This window comes from Corythoichthys intestinalis, chromosome 13 (genome assembly GCF_030265065.1).
Source record: "Corythoichthys intestinalis isolate RoL2023-P3 chromosome 13, ASM3026506v1, whole genome shotgun sequence".
Lineage (NCBI taxonomy): Eukaryota > Metazoa > Chordata > Actinopteri > Syngnathiformes > Syngnathidae > Corythoichthys > Corythoichthys intestinalis.
The window spans coordinates 53,771,125-53,783,361 of NC_080407.1; the positions used below are offsets into that span (position 1 = coordinate 53,771,125).

The window sequence follows — 12,237 nt, forward strand, 5'->3', positions numbered from 1 at the left end:
TTTTTATAAAGATGAGTGTTCGACAAGCTTGATCGCATGTACGTATATACTTTAGATAAAGTGATGGATATAATACCTAACTTCACAAAGATATTTTTTTTCCTCACTATTTGGACTGTATATAACCTGTTTTGACCATAGTATGTCTAAAGGCCAAAATGCCTATGATCATACTTGCTGTTTGTGTTGAATTGTCAAACATAAAACTGTTCAAACTTATTTTTTTCTATTGAATGTTTATCCTAACAAGTTGAATAAATATTATCAAGCTTCAAAACAGTTGGTCGAGCACATTTGGTTGTCAATGGGACATCAACATATTTTGGGATTTTTTTTGTCTTTTTGGGTCCAAAATATGGATTATGATTGGTCAGTGAAGAAAACGACAGTTTGGACATGAAGTTCAAGGTGTCCTTAAAAAAGGGACCCAACTTGGCCATTGTGAACAATTTTTTCTTTGAAATATGAAAGGCAACATCGAATGCATGCAAATTCGGCCAAAATAGGCTTAGTAGCTTCCTCCGTGGAGTCCTCCCATTAGCACCATTCTTGGCCATATAGTTGATTTGTGCACAAAAATATTAGACTGCGCCAGTGATTTCTGTAAGTCTTCAGCAGACACTCAAGGTTCTTTTTACCTCTCTGGGTATTCTGCGCTGAACTCTTGGCATCATCTTTGGTGGAAGGTCACTCCTTGGGAAAGAAGCAACAGTGCCAAACTCTCTCCATTTGTAGACAACTTCTCTGATGAACATCCAGACTTTTAGAGATGGTTTTGTATCGTTTCACAGCTTTATACAAATCAACAATCCTTGATCGCAGGTCTTCAGACAGCTCTTTTGACCGAGCCATGATGCACATCAGACAGCCCTTCTTATCAAGATATTTCTTACCAGGTGTGTGTTTTATAGCAGGCAGGGGAGCTTTAAACCACTCATCAGTGATTGGGCACACACCTGACTTCAATTGTTTGGTAAAAATTGGTTTCAAGTCTCCTTAGGCAGAGGGTTCCCTTACTTATTTTTCCCCCTTCTGTCATTGTTTTCATGCTATCCTCATTCAAATATAAAAACTAGGGCTGTCAAAACTATCGCGTTAACGGGCAGTAATAATTTTTTTAAATTAATCACATTAAAATATTTGATGCAATTAACGCACATGCCCCGCTCAAACAGATTAAAATGACAGCAGTGTAATGTCCGCTTTTCACTTGTTTTTTTGTTGTTTGGCACCCTCTGCTGGCGCTTGGGTCCAATTGATTATATGGGTTTGTGGAGTTAGCATGATGTAATTATTGACATCAACAATGGCGAGCTACTAGTTTATTTTTTGATTGAAAATTTTACAAATTTTAATAAAACGAAAACATTACGAGGGTTTTTAATATAAAATTTCTATAACTTGTACTAACATTTATCTTTTAAGAACTACAAGTTTTTTTCCCCCATGGATCGCTTTAAGAGTATGTTAATAATGTTAATGCCATCTTGTTGATTTATTGTTATAATAAACAAATACAGTACTTATGTACCGTACGTTGAATGTATATATCCGTCTTGTGTCTTATCTTTCCATTCCAACAATAATTTACGGAAAAATATGGCATATTTTATAGATGGTTTGAATTGCGACTAATTACGATTAAATAATTATTAAGCTGTAATCGTTAATCGTTTGACAGCCCCAATAAAAACATATAAATGTTTGGGTGGTTTAAGTCGAAGCAGACACTGTATTTTCATCTGTGTGATTTTGACAAAGATACGATCACATTTGATGGTGATTTTATGGAGAAATGTAAGAAATTCCAAACGGTTCAGATACTTTTTCCATACCACTGTATCTGACAAAGCCTCACCGTTTTTGGCCACCTCTGCGATGACGTTAGCCACTTTGGGGGTACAGGACGACTGAGGGCTTAGCAGGGTAGGCAGCAGGGGAAGAACGCCCATCTCCTGGATCTTCATGCTAGCCTCCGTGTCTGCAGGACACATGCCCAATTAGCAGTGATGGCTGCGTACTATTTGCAATTACCATGCCCTATCACCAGTGTTGTTAATAACGGCGTTACAATATAACGGCGTTACTAACGGCGTTATTTTTTTCAGTAGTGAGTAATCTAATTAATTACTTTTCTCATCTTGGCAACGCCGTTACCGTTACTGTTGCGGGAAAGGCGTGCGTTACTATGCGTTACTAAGTTGGTTGAATAAAAAAAGTCAGAGAGACGGACTCACGGAGACGAGAGAGGAGACCAGGAGTGGGGAAGACGGCGTTGCAAACGCGATGCTAGGTGGCTCCAATAATACCTGACTGTAGCCTACCAACTACGCCCACATGATATGGTAGATATAACATATTATAGAACTAGATGCAAATGACAGACACGGCTGCATTGGCAACATGTTTTAAGGACTACATGCGTTAGTAAACAGCCGCCATCTTAAAGCAGTAGACCTCTCAGGAAGGCTCTGTTGTAGAGATCCTTCCTAGCGAACCTACTTTTATTTTTATTTTTATTTATCTAAAGTGGTCCTAAATCGGCAAAATCTTGACTTAAATCTATCTTTAAATGATGAAACAGTTTTAAAACTTACACATGTTGAAAGTAGACGGAAGGGAACTAATGCAATTTTAACAACTTTAACGGTTGATTCACAACTTTAAATGACTTCCACACATAGCAAAGGTTACTATCTAGTCATCGCAATACCCTTGTGTCTACTTAAGTGGAGGGTAAAGAATTGGGCTAGGGCCAATTGTCCCAAAAACCATTTAAACTTCACATTGTGTGACCTTTTTTTTTTTTTTGAGAAAAAAAAACAAAACATGAAAATTATCACTAGTTACTCTGCCAAGTAACTAATTACTCTTAAATCTGAGTTACTAACGCAATTACTTTTTGGGAGAAGTAATTTGTAACTAATTAATTACTTTTTTACAGTAAAATTAACAACACTGCCTATCACACCCCTATCGGACCTATCTTCCCTTTTACCTATCTATTTTATATCACTATACACTCGAAAGAATGTAAAATTCAACCTCTTCAAATGAGTTTATAACTAGTAGATGTCCAATCCATTTGAAATGTCAACGAATGAACGAACATTCAAATGGACTGGACATCTATTTTCATCAGTGGGAGAACAGAAGCATACTTACTGCTGCTCGCGAGGGCTTTCAGGAGGCAGTCCAAGCAATTTTCCACGCTGTCCGAGGCGCTGTCTGCGGACGCGAGTTTCAGCTTGGCCAAGGCGTCATTTAGATTGTCTGGAAGCAAGAAAAATAACATTGAGATTTGGAAAAAAATGGGACGAGCGGCAAGTTAGGCGTCCCACCACAATACCAGAAGTAGACATGTTCCCATTACCGGTTTCAAGGTATACCATTGTATGAAAACGTCACGGTTTCAAAACCATAAAAAAAAATTTGTCATACCGTCCCTACTATATTGGCTATTTTTTTATGTCCCAAAAATGCAGGAAGAAATCAACCCTCCACCACTGGTTATTGCTCAGTGTCAGTGAGTTAGCTGTGCTACACAATGGCTGGAGGTGGTGAAACTCCTGAACTTTTTCCCCCATCAAAGAAAACAAAATCGCTGGTATGAGAATACTTCGGCTACAGAAAAGTTAAAAACGGCCGCGGCTTAGAAGAGGAGGGCCAACAGACATGTAAAACATGTTTGCAAAGCGTGGCTGCCGAGAAGGCAATACCTCCAATATGACTGCGCATTTATACAAAATTAAGAAAATTTCCCATCAGCTAGGAGCCTTAACTCCAGCCTGTTTAGTGTGTGTCGGTGGTAAAATGTGTTTTTTTTTTTTTTTTCCTCTCTGACAACTGTCTGTGTTGAGAAAGAGTGTATAATGTAAACACAATACGGGTCATACACATGTGCTTTTTATGGAACATAATTCAATTATTTTTGTTCTGGTGATTATAATGTTGCGCTGTGGCTGAAGGACTGCATTTATTTAAGTTTCATTTCATGCATTTTTTATTTTTTTTAACTTAACATTATACTTCTGCTCCAATTGGCTAATATGCTTGAAAAATAAAAATCCTGTTCAATGAAAAAAAGTTTTTTTTAACCAATATATCTCAAAGTAACACATATAAGAGCTATAATAGCAATTAGGCATGTGTCGGTTAATGTTCTGTTGTGAATTTTGTAAGGCTGTCAAAATTATCGCGTTAACGGGCGATAATCAATTTTTAAAATTAATCACGTTAGAATATTTGACGCAATTAACGCACATGCCCCGCTCAGACAGATTTAAATGACAGTACAGTGAAATGCCCACATGTTAATTGTGTTTTATGGAGTTTTGCCGCCCTCTGCTGGTGCTTGGGTGCAACTGATTTTATAGGCTTCAGCACCCATGAGCATTGTGTAAGTAATTATTGACATCAACAATGGCGGGCTGCCAGATTATTTTTTGATTGAAAATTTTACAAATTTTATTAAAACGAAAACATTCAGAGGGGTTTTAGTATAAAATTTCTATAACTTGTACTAACATTTATCTTTTAAGAACTGCAAGTCTTTCTATCCATGGATCGCTTTAACAGAATGTTAATAATAGTAATGCTATGTTGATTTATTGTTATAATAAAGAAATACAGTACTTATGTACCATATGTTGAATGCATATATCCATCTTGTGTCTTATCTTTCCATTCCAACAATAATTTACAGAAAAATATGGCATATTTTATAGATGGTTTGAATTGCGATTAATTACGATTAATTAATTTTTAAGCTGTAATTAACTCAATTAAAAATTTTAATCGTTTGACACCCCTAGTTTGAACAATTGAACAAAAGTTTTTTTTTTTGTTTTTTTTTAAACCCATACATCTCAAAATACAGTGGTACCTTGACATACGATCGCTTTGACGAACAATCATTTCGACATCAGACGTAAAATTTGACTCGCCATTTGTTTCTACATCCGACGACATGCTCGAAATTCGACGTTTTATGACAGCGCTGCAGTTTGTTTTCCCGCAAGACGGAAACACAGCGGATTTTCTTGTGGGAGAAATCAACATGGGTTCCAAGAATGTTAGTGCAGGTGTTGAAGAAAGGAAAAAGGTGAGGCCTTACCATTGAAATGATAGAAAAATATGACCGTGGTGCTTGCGTCTGTGAACTAGCTCGACGGTCTTCCTCTGACTGCCATTCGCCAGTCTTTATAAGTTAAGGTTACAAATATTATTGTGGTAACATCACCCAAAAAAATTGTCAGGTTTTTAATTAATAATTGCAGAACTTGTCTATTGTACGTCGCCGCTGAGCAAAGTGAAACTAAAGAGTTCCTCTGTCAAGTCAGCCACGCGGTGCGTTCAGGTACACAACGCAAAAATCCGCCACATTAGAACCTGATTCGTTACATTATTACAGGTATTATTATTATTATTATTATTATTATAGGGCTGTCAAATGATGAAAATTTTTAATCGAGTTGATTACAGCTTAAAAATTAATTAATCGTAATTAATCACAATTCAAACCATCTGTAAAATATGGCATATTTTTCTGTAAATTATTGTTGGAATGGAAAGATAAGACAAGACAGATATATACATTCAACATACAGTACATAAGTACTGTATTTGTTTATTATAACCATAAATCAACAAGATGGCATTAACATTATTAACATTCTCTTAAAACGATCCATAAATAGAAAGACTTGTAGATCTTAAAAGATAAATGTTAGTACAAATTATAGAAATTTTGTATTAAAACCCCTCTTAATGTTTTCGTTTTATTAACATTTGTAAAATTTTCAATCAAAAAATAAACTAGTAGCTCGCCATTGTTGATGTCAATAATTACACCATGCTCACTCCCCAAACCCATAAAATCATTTGGACCCAAGCAACAGCAGAGGGCGCCAAACACCAAAAAACAAGTGGACATTACACTGCTGTCATTTTAATCTGTTTTAGCGGGGCATGTGTGTTAATTGCGTCAAATATTTTAACGTGATTAATTTAAAAAATTAATTACCGCCTGTTAACGCGATAATTTTGACAGCCCTAATCAAAAAATATATTTTCAACCCAAAAAAAAAAAAGTCGCTTCAATCCCCAAAAAATTGTTTGAAAGCAAAAATGAATTTAAAACTAAAAAAAAAAAAAAATGCATGTGAAAGTTATTTTTCTTTGATTAATTTTTAAATTGTTTTTTTTTTTGTTTTTTTTTTGATTGAAGTCAAGTTGATTTGTGTTCGGGCCACATTTTGGCTAGGACATTTTTTTCTTTATTATTTAATCAAAAATAAGTTGCTTCAACAAAATGTAGATTTTCAAAAAGAAAAATCACTTCAATTTAAAAAAAAAATAATAAAAATTCAATCATAGAAAAATTTTTGACTGCGAAAAAATATTTGAGATTGAAAAATTTGCATTTGAACACTTCATTTTTCATTGAAAAAGTTTTCTTTGATTGACGCAATCCTTTTTGTGTTTGGGCCATATTAAGAATATTACATTAAAATGAATTACTGCCCGTTACTGCGATAATTTTGACAGCCCTAATATATAGCAAAGTCCATTACATGCAATGACACTTTTCGGACACCCCTGGGGGGGGGTTGGCCTCCCCATAAAATCCGCTTATGATTTGCTGATGTTTTGAATTTTTTTGTGTTTAACCCAGATATCTCAAAATAACACGTTTTAGAGCTGTAATTGCTATACCGTGATATTTTGGCTTAACGTCAGAATTTCAAACTGGGACATGCCTAGCATAAATTTAGCAACCTCAAACACATTCTGGAAGCAGTGTAGAAATGAAAAATCTCCAAAATGGCGCGAATTGATCATTAGTTAGTGCTGGTGGTCCCCTAACCTCAATGAATGACTAGTCATCTGGAGCCGGATTGTGTTGCGTAACAGCTGTAAAGATGGAGGCGTGCCATCTGCACCATCAACAACGCAGCCGGCGCTGCCATTTCAGAGGATGGAGCCCACACCCAAGTCTCCCTCCCCAGTAGCGTGGCACCATTTACTGCCGATGCAATGCAGCATCGGAATCACACACAACCGAGCTACCCCACAATCTCGGCTGTCATTTCCCCCCTCTCACGTTAATAACATAGCAACAGGGTTGACGTCATGAAGAAAAAAATACCCGCCAAGGTGATTTTTTGATTGACAGGCTAGCTTGGTAGCTTAGCGAGGGACTCACCCATCTCGACAGGATGCTGCACCGGGAAAGAGACGAACGCGAGGGGGTGTGGAAGCTCTCCAGTTCGTCGTTGCGGGGTCTAATAAAGGCCAGCTCCACCCGTTGCACACATAGACCCTTCCTCCTCCTCCTCTTCTCGGCACACTTATCTCTTCACCCGTCCTCGCTGGTGTAGCGAGTGAGCTAACAAGCTAGCGCTTAGCAACTCCACTCAAAATAGAAAAAGTCGACACTCTGTTGATTTACGACCGACTTCCTCTCATTGCCACCCTTCACGGATAAGAGTGAAGTTTTATTTTGTGTTTGTTTGAAGGGAAAAAAAAACGTCTAAAGTCCCAGCCGGGACGCTATCGGGAAGCAAGGTTTGTTTCCGGTTATGCCTCCACATTAAAAGGCGCAGACATTCCCTTCGAAAGTGAAAGCAGAAACAAATTAGGTGGAAAAGACTTCCGACTACACTTTCAAAATAAAATCGTAATATTTCCCCCTTCGAATAATAGTTTTCATTGGAAAATAATTGTTATCTTAACTCCATGCTATTGACAATACAATACAATACCCCTTTATTGTCATTATACGGTTGTACAATGAAATTGTGGAGCATTTCCCTTTACAGTGCAGGACAAGTAATAAAATCTCGAAAGTGGCCTGCAAGAATAAAGTATAAAATCTAAATATAAAATATAGTCCGAAAAATACGGTAAATAAGTCGGTTTTTTTCATAGTTTGGCTGGGGGTGCGACTTATACTCAGTAGCGACTTATGTGTGTGACTTGTGTGTTGTTGTGTGTTTTCCACCCGCGATCGGACACTTAGAGCCAGTTGTGTGGTTGTTTGAACGATGTGCTAATGCTAGCGAACACATGCTAATCGATTGTGTCATTGCTGTAATAACAAATAATTATCATTTATGTTGATGCGGACCTGTTTGGTATCGAGAACCAAATAGATTCAGCAAATTATACGGACGTCCAGCATCGTCATTTGGGAGTTTAGCTCGCTGTATAGCCAGGACCGAGCCGTAGCGTCCTGGTGAGGACAGTATTTTCAAATTTCATTTTCAGTGCACTGTACACTTATTCAGCATGTTGTTCTCTATTGTATTTTTATATTAAATTACATTTCAAGATGACATTTCTGTTCTATGTTATGGATTTTTTCAAGTACATTTCCCCCCAAAATGCGACTTATCGTCCGAAAAATACGGTACTGTAATTTTCGGACTATAAGCCGCTACTTTCTTCCTTCATTTTGAATCCTGCGGCTTATCGTCCAGTGAGGCTTATTTGTTGATTTATTTGGGTTAATAGGTAACACTTTGACAGCATTGTCATAACACTGTCATAAAACCGTTATAATTATGACATGACACGATCATGGGCCTTACTGAATGCTCATGTCATAGAATAGAATAAGTAAGTGTCATCCGGCAAATTATGTCACGAACTCCTCTTATGTCCAGCTTGGATCTTTTAAATCAATTCAAAAGTGAGATAATTTGCCGGATAACACTAAATGACATAAGCTATAAGCATGCATTAATGCTCAGGACAGTGTCATGTCATAATTATGATTGTCTTATGACAGTTTTATGGCACCATTGTCAAATAAAGTGTTACCAAATGCCATAGTTAGCAAGTAATGAAACAACTGGAACAGTAACTGAAGAAATAATTAGGACAGAACATGAATTGTGATTCTCTAGCGCTATAATGCATGCTAGGAGGCATGTTGGACAACAACAGTGTTGACAGCAAGTGGCAGCAGAGGTCGACTGTATCCCACAAAGGAGCAGTGATGGCCAAATGAAGCTTCTTGAAGCAAGGAAACTTTGCAGCCAATTGGTTCAAAGCTTCATGGTTGTTTATTTGGTCTACTCTTATGGCAGTCGTATGATGCCGCTGTCAAATAAAGTTTTACCGGTTAAAATCTTTTGCTATAAATTTCCCATAATACAGTGAGGACAGCTGAGGCTTACAGTCCAGTGCGGCTTATTCATGAACAAATGCCGTTTTCGTGCCAAATTTGGTGGGTAGCGGCTTATAGTCAGGGGCGCCTTATAGTGCGAAAATTACGGTATGAGGTAGTCCTATGTTCAGGCAGTGCAAATAATTGAAGTGAAGTAGCAGCAGTTGACAGTGAAGGCAATTGAATATTGCAGATTAATATTGCACGTAAATAAGTATTGCACGTTGAATATGTGTGAATAGAAGTTGCAGAAGTTGACAGTGAGGCATTGAATATTGCACTTAGTAAGTATTGCACATAGTATATTGCATGTAAATGAATACTGGACATTGCACTTAGTAAGTATTGCACATAGTGTATTGCATGTAAATGAATATTGGACATTGGGGGATGTGGTGTTACATATGGCAACCAGGGTTGCTTTAAAAATTAACTTTTTTTCATTGACTGCACATAACTTTGGTATATTAACACTTACCGTAATTTTTGGACTATACGTCACTCCTTTTTTCCCTCATTTTGAATCCTGCGGCTTGTTTGTTGATTTATTTGGGTTGATAGGTAACACTTTATTTGACATCTGCGTCATAAGCTCACCAGAATCAACACCTCATCCCCACCGTTTTGCTACCTCAGGGCCTGGACAACTTGCAATCATTAATGGAAGAATGAATTCAAAAGTTTTGCAGGAAAACCTGAGGCCGTCTGTCAGACAGTTGAAGCTGATGGATGCTGCAACAAGACAATGATCCAAAAGTAAATTACCGTAACTTCAGAAGAACAAAATGCACGTTCTGGAATGGCCAAGTCAAAGTCCAAAAAAATGAAATATGATGCTTCACTTATTTTTTTCCCCTTCTGTCCTTGTTTGCATACTATCCTCATTAAACTATGAGTGGTTTGGGTGGTTATAGTTAAAGCAGACACTGTTTTTACATCTGTGTGATTTTGACATAGATCAGTAACATTATCGATAACATTGTGAGTAACTGCTTATTTTTGTTTGTTTCCCCCCGCCCCAGCTATTATGACTTCAATCTCACATAAAAATGATAAAAAATTGTCTTGTCATTTTCTGACTGCAGGTGGGTGCTCCCCATCCTCCTCGTTTCACGCATGTGACCGAGTATCCCCCCCTCCCCTTCCCAACCTCTTGGCATTTCTCGCCTTCAGCAGCGTCTGACGCTCAGCCTCATCTGCCCGTGACATTCTGGCTTTTGTGTCCTAGCGCGGAAGGGGGGGAAAAGACCTTCTTTGAGGACCACCATGGACATGATGGGCGACAAAGAGCGGCGACGCGTCAGCTGCAAAGGCTTGCTGAAGAAAAATTGGCTGCTGATCGCCACGGTGGTGTCAGTGCTTCTCGGTATGCGTCGCTGCATTCTACATGTGCATCCATCTGCATTTTAGCCTTGCACGCCGAGCGCATACGTGATTGCTTGAGATGAGAAAAAAAATAGAATGCGACCATTCCACCAGCATGTTTTATTGCAGTCTACTGCATGCCAACCACTGCATCTCTAAACAAGAAAAAAGCAAAAATGTGTAGACAGTCGGGCTGCCGGGAATTATTTCATTAACATATGGCAACGTTATTTACTCTGGGCTTTACGTTTTAGCTGGAAATGTGCATAAGAAATTGAGCGCCGAACTGTCATTTTCTTCAATTTCTTGTCTTTTTAAGGAAGAAAAATAATCCTAATTTTAAATTTTTCTTATATTTTTGTTATATTTTTCATTTTAAAAAAATTATAAAATAAATAATAAAATTAAAATAAAAACAAGTTTTAAAATTAATTTTATTTTAAAAAATAATAATTTTCTAAAATACGAAATATAAGAAAAAAAATGAAAATTTTTGATTAAGCTCAAAAATCACAGCCACACATTTTTTTCTGCCATTTGAAATGTATCGAAAAATTGGACGTGCATAGCTGTCAATGGCATGGACGTGCATGGCCTGCAAAAATGCCGTATACAAAAAAAAAAAAAAAAAGCTACAGTGGGCTACAGTGGGGAGAACAAGTATTTGATACACTGCCAATGGGAAAACCCAGTGTATTTCCCATTGGCAGTGTATCAAATACTTGTTCTCCCCACTGTACATACCAAAAATAAATAAATAAATCCCACATACCTAAATCCATTTTGCCACACACATGAAAAAGCCTCATACCCAAATCCATTTTGCCACAAACCCCAAAAAATGGCTAATGCTAAAAAAAATGCCACATGGCAAAAAAATGCCATATGGCAAAATCAATTAAGCCACATTCCCAAAAAATGCCACATGGCCAAAAAAATTGCCAGACGCCAAAATCCATTTTGCCACATATGAAAAAAAATGCCACATGGCAAAATCCAGTTTGCCACATGGCAGAATATGCCACATGGCAAAATCCATTTTGCCACATAACCCCCCCCCCCCAAAATGCCACATACCAAAATCAATTTTCACATGTACCCAATAAAAATGCCACATGCCAAAATAACTTTTTGTCACATACCCAAAAAATGCCACATACCAAAATCCATCAAGCCACATACCAAAAAATGCCGCATGCCAAAATACATTTTGCCAGAATGCAAAAAAAAATGCCACATGGCAAAATCAATTTTGCCACATGCCCCCTCCCAAAAAAATGCAACATTACCTAAATCCATTTTCACACGTACCCAATAAAAATGCCAGATGCCAAAATAACTTTTTGTCACATGGCAAAATCAATTTGGCCACATACAAAAAAATGCCACAAGGCAAAACAAAGCCACATTACAAAACACATTTTGCCACATACCAAAAAAAAAAAAGCCACATGCCAAAATACATTTTGCCACATACCAAAAAAATGCCACAGCCCAAATACATTTTGCCAAATACCAAAAAATGCCACATGCCAAAATACATTTTGCCACATGGCAAAAAAATGCCACATGACAAAATTAATTTTGCCACATACCGCCTAATTATGCCACATACCCAATTCCATTTTGCCACACACCCCAAAAAATGCCACATACCAAAAACCATTTTGCAACTTACCCAAAAAAATGCCACATGC

General features: G+C 37.4%; 2 protein-coding genes across 3 annotated transcripts in view; one reads left to right on the plus strand and one right to left on the minus strand.

The window, feature by feature from the left end:
* The window catches only part of rap1gds1 (RAP1, GTP-GDP dissociation stimulator 1), a 19,577-nt gene extending 11,987 nt beyond the window's left edge, over nt 1-7,590 (minus strand). For both annotated transcript variants that reach the window (XM_057854115.1, XM_057854113.1), the window contains exons 1-3: nt 7,208-7,590; nt 3,166-3,273; nt 1,859-1,981 (exon numbers count right to left, since the gene is read on the minus strand). In XM_057854115.1, coding sequence (XP_057710098.1) covers nt 1,859-1,981; nt 3,166-3,273; nt 7,208-7,211 — 235 coding nt within the window. In that variant the 5' untranslated portion in view covers nt 7,212-7,590. The remainder of the gene's footprint in view (nt 1-1,858; nt 1,982-3,165; nt 3,274-7,207) is intronic.
* Nucleotides 1-12,237, plus strand: part of slc1a1 (solute carrier family 1 member 1) — a 39,267-nt gene that overhangs the window by 12,235 nt on the left and 14,795 nt on the right. The window contains exon 2 of the mRNA XM_057854116.1: nt 10,404-10,541. Within this exon, the coding sequence (XP_057710099.1) occupies nt 10,442-10,541 (100 nt within the window). The 5' untranslated portion in view covers nt 10,404-10,441. The remainder of the gene's footprint in view (nt 1-10,403; nt 10,542-12,237) is intronic.